Source organism: Semicossyphus pulcher, unplaced genomic scaffold (genome assembly GCF_022749685.1).
Source record: "Semicossyphus pulcher isolate SPU_LCO1_2020_fin unplaced genomic scaffold, fSemPul1.0.p SCAF_5, whole genome shotgun sequence".
Lineage (NCBI taxonomy): Eukaryota > Metazoa > Chordata > Actinopteri > Labriformes > Labridae > Semicossyphus > Semicossyphus pulcher.
Window position 1 is genome coordinate 15,262,960 of NW_027211726.1, and position 22,734 is coordinate 15,285,693.

Below are 22,734 nucleotides of genomic sequence, written 5' to 3' on the forward strand. Positions count from 1 at the left end.
GCTACTACATTTCCCATCATTCCTTTGTGACTGGCCGCTGTGCTGGATGACAGCTATCCGGCGCCGAAACACCGATAGACACTCAGACGAAAGAGCCATGGCGGCCACGGGTGGAGGGAAAATTAGAAGCAGGAGATATCATATCGCCTCTAAACCTTACGCCAAGAACAAACAGGTAAACTTAAAAAAAGTTTTCGTTTTAAAAGCCCATGCCGAGGACGTTATGGTACCTAAAGTGCCATTATCTTATATTTCTTGTTATTGTTTTGTTGGAGACATTTTATGGCCTGCCGTTAGCGCTCGTGGCCTCCACGCGCTGCTAGCATGTCCGCGAAATGCTAGTGAACTAGCAAGCTGGTTTATTGGTTAGCCAAATCAGACGGACTTGACAGGTCAAATCACAGCACAGTGGTTCGTATAGACTATGTAACAGGGTCTTCGTAAAGTGTACGTGCTCACATGACACGCTGGAACAAACAACGTTTGCCCCCGTTAGTAAGTTCTTAGCTGCTAGCGAAGTTAGCGGAAAGCTAGGAAGTAGAATTCCAAGTATTAGCTGATGTAGCTAATGCTTCAAGCAGACTAGCATTGGCGTGAAATTCATTGTTGTCTTCCGTTCTTTAGTTGCCGGTAGGAGTGACGTGGTGGTTTCATTCTAAATTGTGCCTGTTTAAAGCTATTATAAGCTACCTCTGTGAAGCTGAACATTAAGATTGTGTTAGCGGACTGTCGGGAATCATTTAGGATGTCAGGCTAGTTAGCGTTAGCCAAATCTCGGCCGGTTGTATTGCGCAGGAAGCATTAGCTGATTGGGAACCCACATGGTTGCCTGAGTGGATTCACCTGCCGCCGGGACATCAGCTAATGTTTGCCTTAAAACCTCTCTAAATTGGTAACAGACGACACTATGTGTCCTGTTGCAAGGCAGATACGTTAACCCATTTTTATGACAAAGAAATATTCTGCGAGGTATAAATGAGTTTGTTTACCTAAATGTCAGCCTAATCTGACCAGAGGCTCTAGAAATAGAAACCTTACTTAGAAAATGATGCCGGTCAATTTCTTGGATATCAGTCTGAAGATTGAGAGTGTTAAAACCAGTCAATCATTGTGATCAGCTGAAGATCATCAGCACCACGGTGCTCGTAGTGGTCATTTTATCAGGTGCACCGTATAATATTTTGAAGAATAGCCATTGTTCATAGCTGACATCAGTTATACACATTGGTTAGCATTGAAACACTTTGTATTAAACACAATTTAGCCGTAACATTTGATGAAGCAATTCATTACAATGACACGCCGGTGAGAAATATATTGATTGAATACAAATGTATGTTGTATGATTATATTTTTTTTCTTATAAAATCTTGCTTTGGCAAGAAATGGACCATGCCACAGTCTTTGGTCTACCGTCATCCATCATTAATATAAAAGTGGTGATAAAATATTGGAAAGATATTTCAATTAAAACTTTACTATTTCAGCTGCACCACAAACTAGTAGAGATGTTCTGATACGTGTTTTCTTTCCTGATTCTGATATCTTGACTTGAGTGTCAGCTGATTCTGAGCGCCCCATCTGATACCAGTGCAATAAAAAATATACTTTGTGGGTGGAAAAACATTTTTGCTGGATTTGACCAACATTAAACTGCCCGCTAGCAATGCACTGTGTTTATCATTACAGGATAATTTCTGGTCATCTGATAATCTTATTATAGGAAAAAGTATCTTACATGTTTGCATGTCAATCACAGATCACTTAGTCACTTGGCTCGATCCACAGCAGAAATGTGGCACCATTAAATCCTAATAACAGTAGCTTATTTAATGCTAAGTAAACTAGCACTGTGGTGGTTATTACAGTTGCCCTTGACTGGTTGAAGTTGTTTTTATTTGCACATAGGTTAAAGTGCAGAGTGGTCCACAGGTGTATTTTGTAGATAAGGAGAAAGCAAGAGGCACAAATGGTTCTTATCAGGAGTTGACAGCTTCCACAAGCTTAAAAGCAGATGAAGTGATGCACCTGCTAGCTCGACCTTTTGTCAACCTTTCCCCCAAGGCCATGGCCTAAAGACATCCAGGTTCAATCTCAGTATCAATCCAGGACGTAAAGAAATAATCTTATAAAGTTTTACACTGGGAAAAGAGACCCAAATTTGGTTGGCTGGATAAACATGTGATACGCTTTGCATACCATTGTTTACTATATACTGTATACTTTTGTTTTTTATATGCATCACTGTACACAGCCCAATGCAAGGGTCACAGCATGGAAGCCTGTGAAATTTACAAAACCAGTCTTAAGTGACCCTTATTTGATTTTTTTTTCACAGATTAAAAATAGATTTGATAATTGGAAAAAAAGCAGTTTCATGTCACAAATTACTGTTTCCTGGATGCTTTTTGATCAATGCCGGACATCAGAAGGGGTAATGAGCTGAGCTGCTGTAGCTTGTTTTCAGGGTGGGATTCCTTCAGTGGTCATCATGCACAAGGTTCTTTCCAGGACATGAGTTATCCACAGACGTGTCCACCTCTCCAAGAAGAAGAAACACTCTTTATTAAAGGAGTTAAATGTTAGATGTTTCCTGTTGAACATAATTATCTTTTTGATGCTCTTCGGTTTGATTTGGGGTCTGCCAGCCAGGCTGACGCATAGTCGTTTTTAAATACAAGTTTCTTTTGTCTGCGCAGGACTTTTTGAAAAACTGATAAGAGTGTGCCTTATCAGTTAAAGATTAGAGTAATGTAGGCTCATAAAGGAGTTTGATGTGCCGCTTAGGCGGGATAAAAGAACAAATAGACCACATTTTGTTTTGCTCAGCCGGATCATATTCAACTGCCAAAAATCTGAGCTGGTTACAGTCTGCATTTAGTTCTGGCGCAAACTTTTGCTCAAGGTTTGAGGCTTTACAGCATTTAGAAAACTTTTTGAACATAATAAGCTGACGACCTTACTCCTCTGTCTGCACAACAATTCAAAGGTGTTCCAGTTAACCAGTTACAACTCGGGAGTGCCCCAAATGTAGAGGACTTTTTTTCTCGAAGTTATCGTTGCTCGTATTACCCTCTACGTGTGGCGTGAGAAGATACTCGTCCCAATCCACTTGAATTCATTCAGCTCTCGCCCTCAGTATCGTACAGTGCAGTCCAGCGTTAGTTGCTCGCTGCTTCACAGAAGCATACACATACACCGTGCCTGACCCAGTTTCCATCATACTGAGCTTGTGTTTTGCTTTGCACTTGGGAGCACGGATGGGCTCTCATTTGGAGCGGGGCTGTGCAGCTGATTCCAATGATGAAATGCAAAAATCATATTTATTTTGTATACCTTAAGAGTGGAACTGTTTTATTTCACCCTTTGTGTTCTACATAATTCTCCACTTAATTTTAGTGTTGCATGTTATTTTAGTTCCTCCTTGTATGCAGTAAGTCACCCAAAAACACCTCACATTTTCGTCTCTGCATTGGTTTCCCTTCACACATTTGATCACTCGGTTCACCGCTCCCTCTCCCTCTCTCATATCTTCATCAGCAGCAGTCAGGCCTCATCAGTCGAGTGACAGACACAGTAAAGAGCATCGTTCCCTCCTGGCTGCAGAAATACTTTAAGAATGGAGATGATCCTGAAGGAGGTGGGGCTGCACAGGGGACAGATCAGAACTGCGAGCTGCCGCCACCTCCTCCTAATGGCAGTGAAGAGGGACCTCCTCCACTTGATGGACGAGACTCCCCAGAGCCAAGCACCAGTTACACAGGTGAGGGTCATATGTAGTCTCTTAGGTCATAAAAAGGATGAGTTTGTGAATTAATATCACCTTCATGAGATCTGAGTTTAAACACATTCATACCATTGTTTTATTCTCCCTAATGCACCACTATGCTCACCTGTGGCTTCTTTCTCTTTTGCACAGAGCCCTCAACCAGCCGGGCATCCCTGAACTTTCAGGAATACGTGCTTTCTCGGCCTCCTCTGAGTCGCTCCCACCTCCACTTTCCCCCGCTGGATGCCTCCTCCCCCGTCCTGGGAGCTTCCAGCAGTCTCTTCTCCCAACCCTCCACCTCCTCAGCACCTGGCCCCTTTTCCACGGGCTTCTCCTTGGTCAAAGAAATCAAGGACAACCTCTCACAGCACGAAGATGATAACATCTCCACCACTAGTGGCTTCTCCTCCCGCGCCTCTGACAAAGGTAAAAACTGGTTTTCTTTTAAATGGATACATGTTTGTTTCAAAGTGTGGGATGTCTGCATAGATAGAATATAAGAATAAAAGTGTTAATGTTACACAGAAAAAATTGTACCTAGCCACTTCGGCACATGTGCATGACTTGCATAGATGCGGCCAAGTGAGGGTCATGACCTTACTATCACTATATTGCGGTTGGTGCGTTGATACCAGGGTCAGGAAATATTGGTGCATTATCTGTCTCAGAAATGTTAGTGTCTGCCCTTTTTGTTGCCTCCGTCTGAGGTTTTATAAGAGGTGCAAAGTAACGTTCTGCAACCTGTTTTGAATGTTTTTGAATCTGCCAATTCAAAAATAGAAATGTGTAGTTAATGATTTACCTTTTTTTATTATTATTATTATTATTATTAATAGCTAATTCTAGGAGGCCAGCCAAGGGCTAGTGAGAGCAAACCGTCTGGTTTTTTATAGACTTTTCTCACTGATTAGCACACCTTCAAATGGAGGGGAAAGGATCTGCTGAGGTGATTGGTTAAGATGAGAACCTGCAGACTTTTGACTTTACATGATAAAACAAAATCCTGCAGTACTCATTAAAGGAGCAGTTCGCCCCTGGAAAAAGCCACTGTCAGTCAAAGCTGCTGTTCTCTGTAATCGATAAAAGCAATAATATTTAAAATTGGCGCCATAGCTGTGGAGAAAGTTGTACAAACAGCTCGTGGTTTCGCCCATTCTACATTCCAACAACACCCAGCATGCAATGCGCCCCCTACTGTTTTCCAGTCAAGGACATTGATCGCTGCAGGCAATGGCCCAGAGCAGTACAGAATCCGAAATACAGTCTGCAGTCTACACCTGACGACTTTGAACGAGACATGACTTCGGAGGCGGGTGTCCAAGATTGAGGAATAGTAGTTTAGCACGCTCTCTGGCCTTCACCAGATGACGTGTTTTATGTAGTTTGGCAGAGGTTTTCCAGGGCTCATTGGAGAAGCGGATAGCGTCCTCCAAAGGCACGGAATGAAATTGCATTTTTTTCCTACCCTACCATAATGGGATTAGCTCCCCATAATAACATGATAGGACTGAAGTTGGAAATTGGAAAACTGGCCCTTTTAAGGCAATGGTATTAATGTGTGAAATATAACATATGATTCTCTTACATCTGGAGATCAGACTGCTGTTTTCAAAATGTTAGTTATATCTCTTTCTGCAGATGTCCCCACTTCTAAAACGGCATCACTCCCCCAACTTTGGTCCCCAGAGACAGACAGAACAAACTCTGGGTCTCATCAAGGCCAGTCCAGTCTGAAAAGGCCTGCTTTCAACCTGTCTGTGTTTGGAACGTCCTCCAATGTGAGTATCTGTGTGTCTGTCCATCAATACACGAAGTACGAGCGCTTGCTGCATTGTCTTGTGTCAGGGTTGAATTTAGGGCTGTGCCATTAGAGCAGTGACCCACTTAGATTTAAAACATCTCTCTGGCACTTGATGTGTGCTTCCAGCTTCTTAAACCACAGACGTTTGCAGATTTTCCACTTATAAATGCTTGACAGTTGTAGACAAATGTTGGTACCTCAAATTTTAAAAATTAATTATTCCTTAACGCACATTTTCTGGCAAAACAAATGTTATATTTAGCAAGACAGCACCTTGATTTGCTGCATTCAGCTTCACTTGTGTGTTCAACATGTTGTCGTTTTTATTTAATGAGAATGGCAGCAAGCCAATCACCACGCCTCACTACCTCGCCAACTCATAACTACCAGTGTGCTTGAGTCTGCATTCAGACTCAGATTTCTACCTGGTGAGACAAGTCATGAAGCTCTTAAAAACAAACATCAGATCAACGGTTCAAGTCTGAACTTGTTACATCAAACGTTGTCAACATTTCAGGCAACACATTTCCTCATCAAACCCCAATGGACAGTGATGTATCTTCTTCTTGTAGGGAAAAAAATACTTTATTTACAGAAGAAAAGAGCTGGATTTGTTGGGACTTACATGAATGATTATTGAAAATAGAAATGCTTTCTTTTGATACTTAAAACTACTTCTTACCCTTGTTTAATGCATTAAAATCACTTCATGTCATGTCTCAGAATGTCATTTGTAAGTAATGAAATGGTGCGATGTCGCTTGGCCCTGATTAATTGTAACCCTCTCTCTTCTTCAGTCAACATTCAACAACACAGTGCTAAACTCCAGCCAGCTTGGAGATTCACCCTTCTACCCCGGGAAGACCACGTACGGTGGGGCAGCTGCAGTCAGGAGCTCTCGCGCGCGTCCTGGAACACCCTATCAGGTGAACTAGTGAAAACCATAAAGTCTAAAAACAGTGACTTGTGGATCAACAGCAAAACTATGTTAAAATGTTTATAAATGTGTTGCTGAAGTAGCGCAGCTGGTTCAACGCAAGTTATCTTTACCTCCCTGTTCATTTTGTTCAAGTAGCACGCTGCAAGTCATTCCATTATAACTTTAATATTTTGTGGATTTTAGTAGGTGAGAAGTTAATTTCCGACAACAACATCACGGGGCGAATGTTTTTTAATGTAATAGGCGACTAAACTAGCTCACTTGCTCTACAGGCCCCGGTGAGGAGACAGATCAAGGCCAAGCCTGCTGGTGCTCAGCCCTGTGGAGTGACCAGCGCCACAGCCCGACGCATCCTGCAGTCGTTGGAACGCATGTCCAGCCCGCTGGCTGTGAGTGTACACACACACACACACAACTGATATACAAACAAACCATTATCTCTGTGCGAGCTGTATTACACTTCAAAGTGTGGCGGTGTGATGTAAACTTTGTGCCATAATAACTCATCAGTAATGTTTCTGTTTGATCATATTTATGTAAAAACACAAACGTTTTCTTTTTCTTCAACAGGATGCGAGGAGAATCCCAGCCGCGGCCTCATCCCCTCTTTCAGCGGTGAGATTTATTTATTTATTCGTATATTTACCAAGATTATTAGCGTTATTTGCTGTGACACAATTTAAAATACAGTGAGAAAAGCATCTGTGACGTCTTTAAATCCTGAAATACCAACATCAAAACCACAACAGTACCTCTTAATGATTTTATCCCTTTAGGACTGTTTCTGACATGAGCTTTTTCTTTGCAGTCAATGGACGGCTCAAATCTAGATGTTTCAGTTTTCCATTCGAAAAAGAAACGGGTAAGTGACGATGTCCTCTCAAGATTTGTCAGAATGTCCTATTGTGTGTGTGCTCTTCACATTAAGCCTTGTTTCCCCCACATTTAAAATAACTTTATGCCATATGTCCCTACATGACCTTGAGCGGGTGCATGAACAACAGCGTCCCTTGTGTCTTCTTTCCTGTGTGTTTGCAGCTTAGCACAAGGCTTAGTGATTGGAACAGGGATGTCATTGTACGAACGCAGCAGCACTTGCGGTGGTTTGTCATTTTCTGTCCCCCTGCCTGTTGGCCTCCTTTACACACGTTAACATGATTCTCCTCGGCTGGGACACAGCTGTTCACCCCCTTGTGTGTGTGTGTTTTCATTTTACGTGTAAGTGCTTATGAGCAAGCTCGGCCAGACTCCATGATGTTTTAAGTACACGAGTGTGTGTGTGCACTGTATAAAGTATAGTGCTTTGTTGAATTGTGCCAGTTCTTGTCCTCAGTAATAACTGTCAGGCATTCCCAACTGTGACAGCTGCGTTTGAACCCCAACAGTGGTGTATTGACTCTTTCAGATCCAAAACAAGAGCCTGAGCGTTGCGTCGTGGTTTAACCTCGGCAGGATGCAAAATGTTTTCTGAGGCTGATATTGATATCTAGTATATCTATGTATCGACTGATAGTAATTCTTCTTGCAAACATAAAATCTTACATCTGATTTGTTTATTAAAATCAATGTTTAACATTTAATGATACATTCTACAGTTGAGAAATGTACTTTTTTTGTCTTCTTTCCTAGTTTGGAATATCTGTACGGCAATTAATTTTAACGTATTGGCCCTCATAGAAACTAATACTGATATATCTACAGTTAGCTAATGTCTTTGATATACAGGCATATACAGCTCTCGTCCAAAATTATAGGACATTTCCCATATTTTTTATTAGTAGGTTATCCTTCCATGAAGCACCGTCTGTGTAACCACAGCCTGATAAGATGTGCAACAAGTTTGATCTGTGTAGTTTGTACTGGTTATAGAGATGCTTCTGTTCATGATCTGGGACATTGTTTCTTGTTTAGTTATCTGAGGAATAAACTCTGCAGGCCATGTCTATTATATTTAAACTAAATGACACCTTAACCGAATAGTATTTCCTGGAGTCATAAGCTATATCAAACACACTAAGACAGGGGTGGGCAACCCTGCTCCTGGAGGGCCACCTTCCTGCACACCTGATTTGAATGATCTGCTCGTTATCAACCAACTGAAGCGTCTCAGGGGATTGCTAACGAGCGAAACATTCGAATCAGGTGTGTTAGAGTGCGGAGAAACCTAAAACACGCAGGAAGGTGGCCCTCCAGGAGCAGGGTTTTCACCCCTGCACTAAGACAAAGAATTAGGCACTGCCACCTCCATTCATTCTGGTTCTTATCTTGTGTCTATATTTTTACCAATCTTTCTATAATTCAGATGGACACTTCCCTCCCACCGGTGCAGAAGCTGGTGGTTCCCGCTGCAGCGTCCGTGTCAAACCGCTCCGTGTCCTTCAGGCCCACTTTGACTCCCGGGGGAGTGAGCCGAACTCTGGACAGAACCCCGAGGGAGACGGTTAGAAGAACATATTAGTTCTCCTCAATGATTCTTCTTTTTCAAATGCAACCAAAGAGTTAAATATAAACTTGCTGCTTGTACTAATTTCTTTTGCTGTTTTATTTCTGTAGCCCACAAGACAATCACCACAACTACCTGAAGCAACCCCAGGTCCATCTCAAAGGTAAAACATTTTTGTATTTTTTTCCTGGTAAACAATCATGTTTTGTGTTGCTAAAAGCATTTATTTTTATACAAAACAATTTGAGCAATAAAACCTAATCACAAAATTCCTAGTTTATATCAAACTTTCTCTCTTCCTTTACTCACCTTGCCTGTTCCTGTCTGTCTTTCTACTTCTAGCACAACGGGTTTCAGCTTGCCAGTGTATCCTTTGTCCAGCACGCCTGCAGCCAGCGGTGTCGGCTCTGGAGGGGGCAAGATGAAGAGGGAGAGGACTACTGCACGGCCTTCCTCTAAACGCCCTGAAGAGGACGAGGTGAGGAACAGTATTATTACCATTATAGTTTTTGTCAATTATTCATATTTCACCTCCAGATTTTGTAGTTTTTCAGCAACTATGACAACGTTTGTAGAAACGGACGTCCCTACTTTTATACCAGGTCGATATCAGACGTGATCTCAGGATTGGCTAAGAGGAACATCATAAATCCAGTACTGTAGTTGTTATCAATGTCACTAGGCTTATTTTTATACCGTCATATACCGTACACCCCGGTATCATGGCAAGAAGGTATTACGGTATGAAAAAATGGATACTGCCCACGCCTAAAGGTCGCTATGAAATGTCTCGTGTGTTTAAGTTGAGCTCACAACTATACTCTTGTTTTCTCTTTCAAGGTGGTTGAGGTACCGGACCTTCCTACAATTTCACTTCCCATCTGCGCCTCCGCCTTGCCCACCTTCAGCTTCACTTCCCCCCTCCCACCTCTCACCACCTCCAACACCATCAGTACCACCCCCAACGTCACACCCGTGACTCCCGCTAAGGAAACAAATAAGGTTTGTTTTGAAAGGTTCAGTCTGTTAGATGCTACTGCTGAGATTTTCTTAAGCTTATTGCTAATGTTGATGTTTTCACCAGGAGCCACAGATGGCCTCGACTCCTCCCTGTGTACCTTTTACATTTTCCTCCCCAATCGTCAAAGCAACTGCTGCTAGCCCACCTTCCTTTTCCCCCTCAGTAAGTAAACGTTTTCTCTCTTTATTATTAATTAGTGATCAAATAGGAAACTAGCTCCAAAGATTACAACAATAATAATAATTAACTTCTCCTGTCTGTAGGCTGGATTCACTTTTAGTGCACCTGTAGCAAAGTTAGGTCCCTCCATGTCAAACGGGAAGCTGTCCACTCCGATAGCAGCCGCAGGTAAGATTTATCTCACACCTGCCGTATGATGTTGTTCCTGAGAAAACTGGAACTAGAGTTGAATCTTTTTTTTGGTTTGTTTTCCACAGCAAAGTCGACAACGAGCAAAAGCACAGAAGATTTTGAAGGACCGTTCAAACCAGCCAAGACCCTGAAGCAGGGCAGCGTGCTGGATCTTCTCAAAGCACCTGGTGAGGATTAATAACTCATCTTACATGTGCAGCGTTTGCATGTCCAGGTTCACTGTTTTAATCCATCACTTGCTCTGTCCAGGCTTTGCTTCTCCCATTGCTCGGACTTCCCCAAGCCCAGATGAAGCTCCGCCGCAGACCTCCACACCGTCAATTGCCCCCTCTTCCTCCTCCACAACAACCACCTCCACCCTCCCTTCTTCAACAGGGTTTGGCAATTTGCTTAAAGCCCCACCAGGCTGGGCCTGTGATGTCTGCTTGGTACAGAACAAGCCATCAGACATGAAGTGCGTTTGCTGTATGGCCCCACAGCCCGCTTCCTCCGCATCCAAATCTATAGACTCTAAACCATCAACCGCCCATTCTGTGGTGATAGAGAGCAGCAGCATTACCACCTCCACCACTACAACCACCAAAGGTTTCGGCATAATGTTCTCCAAACCTGCGGGAACCTGGGACTGTGACACGTGTCTAGTTAGCAACAAACCTGATGCAGTAAAGTGTGTGGCCTGCGAAACGGCCAAACCGGGGACGGGGCTTAAACCCTCACTGACTCTTCCCTCTGCCTTCTCAGCTGTTAAGACTGTATCCACCCCCACAGCCCCCGTTTCCACGGGGTTCACCGGATTCGGAGACAAGTTTAAAAAACCAGAGGGTGCGTGGGAATGTGATACGTGTTGTGTACAAAACAAGGCAGAGGACACAAAGTGTGTGGCCTGCATGAGCGCTAAACCAGGTAAGGAAAGCATGACAACAATTCTAAAGAGTCCCAAATCTTTGGTTTTGTTTGTCACAAAATAAATCGATTACATGACTCATTACGGGAGAGTTTTAAGTTTAGTGAAGCATTTCTCTTTTTCTCATGCTCATAACAGGAGCTTCAGCTGCAGCCTCCTCTTCAGCGAGCAGCGCTCCAGTGTTTGGGTTGGGAGATGCGTTCAAGAAGCCAGAGGGCTCCTGGGATTGTGATGTTTGTCTTTTACAGAATAAAGCTGCTGATGTGCAGTGTGTTGCCTGTCAGGCAGTCAAACCTGGAGCTAAGGTGGAGCCCAAAGGTAACACAAATAACCATTTTTTTCAGATTTTGCAACAAACTATATATATGTATATTAATGCCATCTAGATGACATGTTGCTGATTCTGTTGGTTTGAATAACATTTATTATTATTGGCTTTTGAGAAACCTTTTCACCTGTTTGATTTTTTTGTAATTCTTTGTCTCTCTTCAGCTTTTGGTTCATCAGCTGGGACTTCAGGCTCCTTTACATTTGGCTCCTCTACTTCAGGAGGTGTAAAGTTTGGCACATCAGACAGTACCTCAGGTTCAGGATCTGGAGGTTTCAAGTTTGGAGGCTCACTTTCAGAGTCCTCTTCATCAGGTGGATTCAAATTTGGAAGCTCCTCATCAGAAACCACTTCTAAAGACACTACTGCCTCATCAGGGTTCAAGTTCGGCAGCTCATCTGAGGGCTTTAAATTCGGAGCTGACTCGAGCGATGATAAAAAGTCAGACCCAGAACCTGCAGCTGCCTGGTCTAAGTTTGACACCAGCGGTGGGATCGTGTTTGGAACTGGAGCGTCTAACACGGAGAGCACCTCCTCTAAGGGCGGCTTCACTTTTGGACTGTCAAAACCAGAAGAGAAAACATCAGACACCACCACCACCACCACTTCATGCTCTGTTACTTTCACTACTGTTTTTCCTCAAGACAAGAGCGACAGTTTGGCATCATCAAACACCACATCAACAGGAACCAACTCCTCCACAACCACAACTACAACCACTGGCTCTGTGTTTTCAAGATTGGGCGAGCGCAGTTTGGCTACCACCACCACCGCAACACAAGGGGGCACCACGTTTGGATCCTTACAGGCGGACAAACAGCCGGCCGCCCCCACGTTTAGCTTTGGGAAGCCGGAGGAAAAGAAAGAAGCGGCCCCGTCTGGCTTCGTCTTCGGTGCTGCTAGTAAAGATGCAGATGCTGCCCCGGCGCCGGCCTCTACGGGAGGCTTCTCCTTCAGCAAACCCAGTGCTCCAACACAACAACCTCCACCTCCATATCCCTTTGGCAAGCCGGCAGATAAGAGTGAAACATCTGCTGCAGAGGCCCCCAAGCCCTCCTTTAACTTTGGACAAAGTGCTCCAGGTGAGTTTTCCTTTGCTAGCAGCATTTGTGTTGTTTGTTTTCTCACTATTTCAGTTACCAAAATGTATTTCTTTGTAGATAACACAACATCACACATGGTGTGTTCTGTAAACATCCATCAGCTGGTGTAGTGGTAGCGTAAACATGAGAGCAATCTTTCATATCTGATCTTTTGTACGGATCATAATACGTTTTTTTCCTTTGACAGATCCCGCTGCTGCTCCAAAACCAGCATTTTCCTTTATGGCTAACAATCCCACCACCACCACCGACTCCACCACCCTGTCCTCCGTCACCCCAACACCCAGTCTGTTCGGTGCCACCTCCACCACCACCACCACCAGCAGCTCCACTCAGGCCCCAGCTCCTTCCGCAGCTCCCAGCACTTTCATGTTCGGTCAGACCGCTGCATCCTCCACTGACGCTCCTCCGGCCAAAGCAGCCTTCGTCTTCGGCCAAAGTCAGGACAGCCAGCCGTCAGCGCCGTCAGCTGCTCCACTGAACTCTACTCCAGCCCCCGCACCGGCTCAGCCCTTCATCTTTGGTGCTCCTGTTAATGCTGCTCCTCCTGCTGCTGCTCCATCCTTCGGTTTTGGACCAGCAGCGCCCCCTGCTGACTCATCTTCAGGTGTGTTTTTGCACATTAACATAATGTGTTTATAGGCTTGATTGACGACGATCAAATATTTACCTTTGATTTTTACTTAATGTTTCTAATTTGTATTAATATATTTGATCTTTCTGTTTCACTCACAGCTCCATCTGCAGCCCCATCCCCTTTTGTGTTCAGCTCCTCCCCTGCTGCTGGATTCGGAGCAAACCAGGCCCCCTCATTCGGCTCAACCTTCGGATCCCCTTTCACAGCCACACCCTCCCAGGCCCCGGCCTTCGGAGCCAAACCCAACGCCACCCCCGTCTTTGGACAGCAGGCCAACTCCACACCTGTTTTCGGGGCAAATACTAATTCTGCACCAGGTGGGTGACTGGAACAACATATGGAATTTTCCTGATAATCCTCACAATATGAAGTTATTGTCCCAAGCAATAAAGTTGAGTTCAGACATCAAAATGTGCGTGTTATTTCTCAGGTGGAGGCTTTCAGTTTGGAGGAGCCAGTGCGTTCGGAGCCACAAACAACGCCTCAGGTGTGTTTACTTTTGGAGCAGGACCAGCAGCCTCGCCTGCCCCCGCTGCAAACCCCTCCATCGCACCCCAGTCAGGAACACCTGGAGGATTCAACTTTGCACAACCACCCGCATTCAATATGGGGTATGTTGCACTTTTCTCAACCTAAACATTAGATGTCATCAAGCCCCAAGCCACAATAATAAGACATGTGAAATATTAAACACCAAAACACACACAGGGCTGCATATCAGAACTGTATTAGTTATGTTTTGAATTAAGAAAGCGACATAGTTTACTCTCTCCAGCTGGTTTTGATTTTGTTTTTACTCGTTCTTTCAGGTCAACAAAATTCACCGCCTCTCCTGCTGGACAGCAAGCAATCCCCGGTCGCAAGATCAAGACGGCAGTGCGGCGCAGGAAGTAGAGCCCCGTGTACTCGACTTTAAAGTAGACTTGACTTTGACTGACTGTTTCCCCACTGAAGGCTGAATAAAGTCCCAGAAGGTCTAAACCGGACATCTGGACTCTGAAATGACTTGAAATATTTGAAGAAGGGGCCGAGGCTTGGGGCCACTTTGTGCTCGGGCTGCACTGGTGGGCGCGTTTTAGCTGCAGGCTGGGCTGATTTATTCAGAGGTTGTCACACGTAGGCCGGAGCTGTTGCTATGTGAGACCACCCCACAGGACTTCCCATGAATAAAACTGTCGACTCAACAATGACACTGACTTACAAAACAACAATCAAGCAAGGACCCCTGCTGAACAACAAGCAAGACAGTCATATCTATATTTTCAACTACGGCAAATGTCTGCTAGACTTGAGGCATGACTTTTTGTAATAAAATTACAAAGGCAAAAACTGCAAATCTAAAGAGTTGTGAGTGTACACAAAATCTTATTAATTAGTCTGGTTGATCAGGTTATGAGCTGTGATATGCAGAGAGGTAGTGAGAGCTGTGCAGCTCATCTCCAGCGGTTATTCTTAAAACTTTTTAGACTGCTCCTCTTACAGGAAGAAGGAGCCGCCGGAGATGCTGCCGTGGTGTCAGTGCAGTGTGCTGTATGTACAGGGATGAGCGTGTAATCTTTGTGGTGAATGCAGCGTGCTTGTTTTTTTTCCTCCCTCTTATGTACAGACTTGAGGTGTGTTTGGTTTCTTTGTACATGCTGAGGTTGCGTGTTAGTGTGCGTATGAAATCAGAGTTATCGCCTAGGCGGCTAGCAAGCGTCGCAGCAGGTGAGCAAGCAAATGAATGTTTAAACAAAAACAAGGGGAGGATGGAAGGAAGGAAGGAGGGCGGGGGTGGGAGAGGGGAAAACGTATCCATGCACTGCGGAGGATGGGCCGGGCCGGAGGCTTACGCCATCGTTCAACTCCTTTAGGACTTTGTAAATGCATAGTTTCAAAACTCTGTTACATGTTTGATTCTTTGACCTCTCTGGTTCGCTCCACTGCTCTGCTTTTTGTGCCCTCTTGTCTCTCTCTCTCTCTCTCTCTCTCCTCCTGAGTCCTTATACTCTCCCTTTACCTCTCTCTGCCTCTCCCTCTTTTTCTCTCTCTCTCTTAATTGGCCTTTGAATATTATTATAAAAACCTGTAAATAGTGATGTTTTTTTTTTTTTAATCTGTGAAGTTGAATTTTTGTGTTACCAACTCCGCATTCAGCATTTTTGTCTTTAGAATTTATTATGTAAATTCCTATATTCAAAGTTGCCCGAATCCATTTAAAAGGAGCTTAAATGCAAATTGGAGAGCCTTTGATGACTAAAGGTATATTGGCTTTTCTGATCCACTTTTGTTTGGACCAAAACCAGTATTGTACAAAGTATTAAGTATATATTTTTATATCGCGTGTTTAAATGGACGAGGGTGACTTTGGATGTTAAGGAAGTCAGTTTAATTTTAAAGCCATGATTATTACTGGATGAGTGATAAAATTAAAACCATGGGTAATTACCATCAATAAAACTATAAAAAGAATTCTTGTTTCTGTTGTTGATGTTTTCATAAAGGACAAACAGTGTATATATGTTAGATATTAGCATATACTGTATATTGGCTGGTTGATTAAATGACTAGATACCTTTATTGGGACAAACCTCTCATGCCTCTTATGTTCTGTTTTTGTCGAGATGTAAAAACTAAATTCTCTTTACAGGCACTTTTCTCTCATTTAATTTTGTGTTGTCTTTATTAAGTTAAAAATGTATAATATTTATAGATGTTTCTTTCTAGGAAGTACGTAGGTTCATTTTTGAGCCCTACTTTGAAGCTTTTGATGAATATGAGACGGTAATATGTTCGTTCATTTCTGATCAGGGGCTCTTATTGACTATAAGTAATGTTAAAATTAATTGTAAAACTGGTATGGGTGATGACATCATCTGTTTATCAATGGCAGTTGAAGTTATGGTCTCTGTTGATGTTAGGTTATAATATATATGCCCACATTAAGGTGGTTTAGTCCTTTTTAAAATGTTTATACCTCAGTTGGTTCCAACAAAGTAATCTGATTGGACAAGAGGCCTTCTGTGAGCGCTCATATAGAGAACAACATCTCAGCCAGGTGTTCTCAATACTGTTAATTAACATTACAGCAGACCGTGTGTGTCTACATTGATCAAGCTGGTACCTCTGTATCACATAACAGACTCTTATTTCGCTGGTTGATGTGGTCACCTGTAGACACAGAGTGCAGGAGAATGTTTGGGTTGCTTGGCAACAAAAGTCCAGTTTCAGTTAAGTTGTGGAACTAGTTGAGTTTGTGGAGCAAAAAATAATCTGTTTGTTACTTTATACTACCTTTTGTTGCTGGTTGAACTGTTGTACAAAAGCAACCCCACACTTTAGATCATGATATCACTACATCTAATGTGATATTGTTTAATTATATATTGCCACATGGGGGTTTAATGCTTTTTAAGCAGATATGTATTTATATGTAAATAGCTGTAATTTCATATAAAATGTTCGAGGGCTCTGTGTTCTAACTCGTGCTAATGACCTGTTTCTTTACACTCCTTCACATCAGAAAGTTTTAAAGTAAAACAAAATGTGTTAAATACAAACCTTCAGATTCAATATACTGTCTCATTTTATGTCATCTTTTAGAGAAAACCCACTCAGCATTTGGTCAAACACAAATCATAGAGATGAAATCCAGGTATGTTTTATTCCAACTTTTTTCTACTCTTTTATGCAACGCTGTGCACGCTAAGAGGACCAGCTGAGGTTCTTTCTGCCGGCGTTGTCCACCAACCAAACCCTGCTGACATGCAGACTGCAGCCTCTGAGGAACCAAGTGCTGACACTAGACAAGAAAAAGGTCTGCAGCCTGCATGAAGATTTCTCACGGGTAACGAACGTTTGAGCCTCCCTCTATTTTATATTACAGTTAATCTCACCTGGTAAGTCTCACCATGCAGTAACAAACCTCAGCTGTTATGGCACTTTTTAAAATCCAAGATACTTAATAAATAAATGATAAATAAAATCCAAGTGCTTAATCAATAAAGAAAGTAAAGTACAGACAGGTCAAAAAATAATAAGTTTTACTGCAGGCTGTTTGAATAGTTTTCAATAGTTTAAATAACATTTAAAAGAAAATTGAAAATTCTAATTTGAGTAAAACCACAAAAGGCTGTGCGATAAAATTATGTTATGAGAAGGGATGGATTTAACCTTCTTTTTCTTCCTCCAGCCTCACATCAGCCTCAGCCTGGGAAAAATGGCTTCCGGACTACACCCAATACAGAAGTAAGTCTCAGTAAGTCTTAACCCTAAGTTAACTTCTTTAATGGGACCAAACTTTTAGTCTTTCACACTGAGCTTCTTCTTCATGATACCCTGATTGTATTTCATATTTCAGGCAGGACCCGAAACTCTCACGCAGACGTCTGATAAGTCTGGACGACAAACTGGCAGAAAATGCCTGAGTCTTGGAGGTGCAGCGAAAACTCCAAACCGTTCACCAGAGAACCAAAAATTGCAAAATTGAAATATAAAAATTCAAAGCACAAATTACATTTGCTCGTGTAGAATCAATTGATGTATGTGATGGAAGAAACTGGTTATCTATATTTAGGAGTTTTTTTTAAATCACACTAAAAAGTTTACACCATCAAATGTAGTCCTCTTGCTTTATTCAGGTAGGAATCCGAATTGAATAATCATGGAAATAAAAAGAGACAATTAAAATGAAAAGTAAACTGTGATAATAGTTTCAGGTGTTAGGGCGTGTGGGGCTGATTGGTTAGAGGTCTTGGACTCAGTTTGACCTCAGTATTTCAGCACTTCCTGGCTTAAGAGTCCTTATGATGACCTGATAAGGTAACCAGTGTCAGTAACACAACTGCTAAAAGTGGATCAGTGCGGTAACAGAAACGTGAATACGGTGTTTTGTAGTGTCCTGACTCTGACATCCACCGCAGCTTGTTCCTGGGTGTCACCTCTTTAACCGGGTCAGATTTATTGTAGCAACGGCCCCTTAGCAACACCGGGTCCATGGTGACAGTGTGTGAAGGAATGCGACGTTTCCTGGGTTAAACAGGGGAGAAAACCCAAACCGAGAAGTGATTAACCGTGACATTTATGACTTCTCTGGACTTATTTCATATCGTTGCTTTGAGGTGAACATGGGATGCGCCAGCTCCTCAAACACTGCGGTCCACCCTTTGGGACCGGAAGAGGTGAAGAGAGACGAGGTAGGCTCCGTGTCACTCAACCCGCCACTTTCAGTTAGCTGAAACTGTGGAGAGAAGTTTAAAACAGGAACAAAATACACGTTTTAAAACGGCGGAGAGGAGTTTAAACCGTTATTTCCTCCATAGTACTGTCTAAAAAATGTTTCACAGTCAGGAAAAGTAAACACTTCTGGGCAGATATTCAAGAGTAATGAAAAAACGTTACACGTGTTACGCCTAAATTTGCGTGCCATTAAATTCTGTGACCCGAAAGGACCGAATGTTAACAGGTGCCTATTTACTGCCTAGTTTCCTTATGTTACTATAAAACAATTAATTATTGTTGTTAATAACAATAAAATAACGCATTAGACATCATAATTAATTGAGTCAATGGTGGTGGAAGTATATAGGCTCTCTACCATAGTAAATATAGCAATATCATAATGTAAAAATACCCAAAATCCAGCATACTATTAGCAAAATGTACTTAAAGTATCAAAAGTAAAAGCCTCCATTATGCTGTTTTTATTATGCTTATAATTCCATTAATAGTGATATAATCGAGATATTTTAATGGGATTTAAAAGGAGTTAATATGGATATAATTGATTGCAATATAACATGGTGTTTTGACTTGATTTACAGTTTGAGTTTGGTGGTGAAGTGAAGTTTTTCATGGGAAAAGTCCCATTACATGTATGAATTAAAAAAATTCCAGATCCTACAAGTTTCCACTTTTATAGAAAAGTCATGGCCATTTAGTTTATAAATTCTTGGATGGTTAACTTTAAAATAATTTATAAAATATATTTAAAAAATATAGGCTAGTTACTATATAACTTGGTTTCAAAGTATGAGATGATGTAGTTTGGGTGTGTTACCTGCTGTGTATCATTATTGTTCCTTAGCTACTGTGTTCATGAAATTGTGTTAACACACAGATGCCACCATGACAACTTTATGTCTGGGATACTGAATGGGGTTGGGATATACAGATGTCTCCCTTCATACGTGTCTCTGTGCCGTCAGGATGAAACAGCAAGTAAACTTGATGGTCGTGGAGACTCGGCCGTGTCAAAGGTCACCACAGACAGCGGGGTGGTGATGGACAGCAGAGATGTCTCTGACTTACCTGGAGCAGTGCCCAGAAAACTCCCTCCTCTATCGCGTGTCGGAGAAAGTGAGACGGACAGATATACACAAGATGGTCAGTATGAGCACAAATTACGCTTTGGAGATATTCCACTTCACATAATCTAAAGTGTGTTTATTACATCTGTGTGTTTCCTAGGCTCGCTGCAGCAGGAGAGCCGAGTGCAGGAGCGTCGAAACTCCAGTGACATCCTGGGGGAGCTGCTGCTACAGGGCATCATACCAGCAGGGCAGAGCAGAGAGAGGGGCGGCGGGACTGGGGAGGCATACAGCATCATGGTGGGTTCATGGACCACACTGGTCACAGCAAATTAAAACATGCTAAAACACAACGTTACTTTTAACGCAACATTATGTTTGTGTGGGCTATTGATTGTGCTTCCCAGCATGTCTTTCACAGGTGGGTGAGGTCAGTCAGTTCAAGTGGGAGGTGCGTTCAGGTGCTGTAATATTGAGATGGTATGTTCTCTGTCTCCCCCTGCTGTGTGTGTTTGTGTGTGTGTGTGTATGTATCAGCTGGGTGACAGTGAGGGTGTAATGCGAAGACCTCCTGCCAGACTGGAGTCCCTGAAGGAGAAGGCGCAAAATCTCCCCAGCAGAGAGGAAATCGAGGAGAAGATGAGACTCGCTGATGAGAGACGCAAGGTACAGTGTGTGTGTGTGTGTGTGTGTGTGTGTGTGTGTGTGTGTGTGTGTGTGTGTGTGTGTGTTAGTCTATCCTATTATTTCCTCTCACACACGCTCCTCTCTTCTCTCTCTCTCAGTTAAAGAAAGACGAGCTAAAGACGCGTTTGAGGTCCAAATCTGCACGCGTTCGTGGCCCTGCACCCACCTCCAGCACAGACGAGGATGTACATCCCACACCTGTGGAGACGCTACAGTCACCTTTGACCCCACACGCCCTGAACCCACCGCCTCACAGCCAGATCCCCCGAGAGGAGGCCGAGGGAGGAGAGTGGGTGAGGGAGGTTGCAGGTGACGGCAGGGAGAGTAAGCAGGATACAGGCAAAGCAGATAGGAGAGAGGAGAAAGAGGAGGGTGAAGGGAGAGGAGATAACAAAGATGCAAAGAGAGCGGGTGATGGGGAGGAGTTGACTCAGGTGGAGGAGCTAAAGGAGGAGCCGCTCCTCACAGCCTCAGCTGAGCTGGAGTGCGATTCCAGCTTTTTGTTTTAATTTACACAAAAAAGAGCCACAAATTAGCGCTGAGAGAGACAAAGAGAGGGCCAAAATGATTCCTTTTGCAGAGAAGAGACGCCTGGTCAAACTCTTAAAGGAAACATGTACATAAATCTAAATAGTATGTTTTGTTGTATAGAAATTTCCAGATGTAATTCATCTATGATTGGCCTATTTTGTAGCTCAACGGAATATGAGGGTCTTCTTTCCTATGCAGTTTAATTTACCTCAATGAATGCTCAAATAAACATGATCTAGACTTAATGTTCTTGCCAACATACACAATAAATTCACATGAGATTTTTCTTTCACATTTAATTGATTCAAAGTCTCACTTTGCATGTGGAGTGTCCTTTGAGCAGTTCTACAGTCGGCCAGTAGATGGCGCTGTTTCAGTGGGATAAAGTTGTATCACAGCTCCCTGAGGTCGGTCGTCAGGAGGAGGATTGGCAGCATGTGAGGAAGTGCCTTGAGCGAGAAGGTGAACCTGTTATTGATCAATAAAGTTACATTTTTTTCGCAGTGTGTTGTGATTTGTCATAATGCGGCAACTTTATTAAATCAGCTCCTTAAGTCGATTATAACTTTTCGACTGATTGTTTTTGAGAGGTTGTTTCCTGTTAATGCAACCTCGGTGTGACTGAACTGTGGGTATTCAGCTGTTCGAGTGACCTTTGACCTTAAGCTTGTCTGCCTGACAGGTGTGTGCTTCAGCCAAACAAGCATGAACGTTACGGTTTCAGGAGAGGCTTTATCTTGAATGGTTTAAAAACACGCCAACTTAATCCTATGTTATTGTTGAAAATGTATCAGTTTGACTAAACAGAGCTAGCTTAAATTGGTACATTTGTAAAGGATGTTTCTAGCAGTTATTACTGCCACGTATTTACTGTATAGGCATGTTCTGTTTAAGCATATCTGCAAACTAAGTGCAAGTAATGCTTTAAATGGGAAAACAGCCTGTTAATGGAAAGGTATAAGAGGATTCAGACAAGTCAGCACGTTGCACATGAACAGAAAACAACAATCGGACGCAACCTGACCGGATCCCCATTGTTCAGCCTGAGAAACTCTAGACTAGTCCCCCTTTTTTTCACGACTCCACTCCGACTTTAGATCGCGCGTGGCTGCATGAATAAAACAGCGAGTGGACAGAGACACCGCAGACAGACGCTCTATCAGGTTGCGTTTCTTTGTCATCAAGAGCCCTGCGGTTGCAGTTCACATTAACATGGACGTCGAACTTTTGAGAATACAGAATTTGCGTTTAGTTTTTATCAGGAGCAAATATAGGTGATAACTAATCAGCACATTTTTTCACGCAAAGTGCAGAAAAACAAATGTAAGCAGCCATTTGGACCAATTGCTGACATTTCATTGCCAAGGTTAAACATATGTTTTCACAACATACAGTATATAACACATAATGATATTCTAATGTGTTTATAGTGAGACAGCAGGATACGTGTACGCCAGGAGGAACACAGTAGCTCACAGACGCCATGAATGATTAACATCACAGCTCGCGCTCACATTACTGGAGCTGACTCTTCCCGGCTGCTCAAAGGGACAAACATCCAGCTGTCAGTCAGCTGAGAGCAAAAGAGGCCCGAACTCCACGAGATGCTTTAATTATTGATGTTCAGAGACTCTTGATTGAGTTGATCTCTGACTGTTTTATTCGGTCTTCTCCAATCATAACAGCGATGCGTAATTCCATGACGCACGGAGCATTTGTCACTTTTGAACTTCGTCTCGCTTCTTTCATTGCTTAAATAGGATCGCCACCTTTTTTTAAAGTCATACTTTTATCTAATATATTTCCACATTTATATATAGACAAAAAATTCAGCTTCCTCTTTGTTATCACCTCCTCTCTGCTTGCCCAATGATACAGGACCGTAACATCAACGGGGACTACATATCCCAA

At 42.9% G+C, this 22,734-nt stretch overlaps 2 protein-coding genes across 3 annotated transcripts; both read left to right on the top strand.

Annotated features, from left to right (window-relative positions):
• Positions 1-73: 73 nt before the first annotated feature.
• On the top strand, positions 74-15,079 carry nup153 (nucleoporin 153). Of its 2 annotated transcripts, none has more exons than XM_069681765.1 (22): positions 74-175; positions 3,541-3,763; positions 3,920-4,195; positions 5,408-5,547; positions 6,368-6,496; positions 6,783-6,899; positions 7,081-7,125; positions 7,319-7,372; positions 8,813-8,950; positions 9,064-9,116; positions 9,296-9,431; positions 9,794-9,955; positions 10,038-10,136; positions 10,238-10,322; positions 10,412-10,513; positions 10,596-11,249; positions 11,389-11,568; positions 11,743-12,660; positions 12,869-13,288; positions 13,417-13,635; positions 13,749-13,929; positions 14,128-15,079. In XM_069681765.1, the coding sequence occupies exons 1-22, from the start codon at positions 98-100 to the stop codon at positions 14,210-14,212; spliced, it is 4,494 nt and encodes a 1,497-aa protein (XP_069537866.1). In that variant the 5' UTR covers positions 74-97; the 3' UTR covers positions 14,213-15,079. The 2 variants fall into 2 exon arrangements, with proteins under 2 accessions (XP_069537866.1, XP_069537867.1); XM_069681766.1 differs by having other exon boundaries at positions 3,544-3,763.
• A 3,344-nt stretch (positions 15,080-18,423) lies between these two features.
• On the top strand, positions 18,424-20,801 carry stmnd1 (stathmin domain containing 1). The gene is made up of 5 exons (XM_069682054.1): positions 18,424-18,492; positions 19,504-19,681; positions 19,766-19,905; positions 20,143-20,271; positions 20,391-20,801. Exons 1-5 carry the CDS (start codon positions 18,424-18,426, stop codon positions 20,799-20,801), a joined length of 927 nt encoding a protein of 308 aa, XP_069538155.1.
• Positions 20,802-22,734: the final 1,933 nt, after the last annotated feature.

Excerpts from the sequence above, each read along its gene's own strand:
- stmnd1 (XM_069682054.1), top strand. The coding sequence starts at position 18,424 with ATGGGATGCGCCAGCTCCTCAAACACTGCGGTCCACCCTTTGGGACCG. Across the intron at positions 18,493-19,503 it reads AAGAGGTGAAGAGAGACGAG|GATGAAACAGCAAGTAAACT; the intron begins GTAGGCTCCGTG and ends CTGTGCCGTCAG. Across the intron at positions 20,272-20,390 it reads TCGCTGATGAGAGACGCAAG|TTAAAGAAAGACGAGCTAAA; the intron begins GTACAGTGTGTG and ends TCTCTCTCTCAG.
- nup153 (XM_069681765.1), top strand. The coding sequence starts at position 98 with ATGGCGGCCACGGGTGGAGGGAAAATTAGAAGCAGGAGATATCATATC. Across the intron at positions 11,569-11,742 it reads AGCTAAGGTGGAGCCCAAAG|CTTTTGGTTCATCAGCTGGG; the intron begins GTAACACAAATA and ends GTCTCTCTTCAG. Across the intron at positions 12,661-12,868 it reads CTTTGGACAAAGTGCTCCAG|ATCCCGCTGCTGCTCCAAAA; the intron begins GTGAGTTTTCCT and ends TTCCTTTGACAG.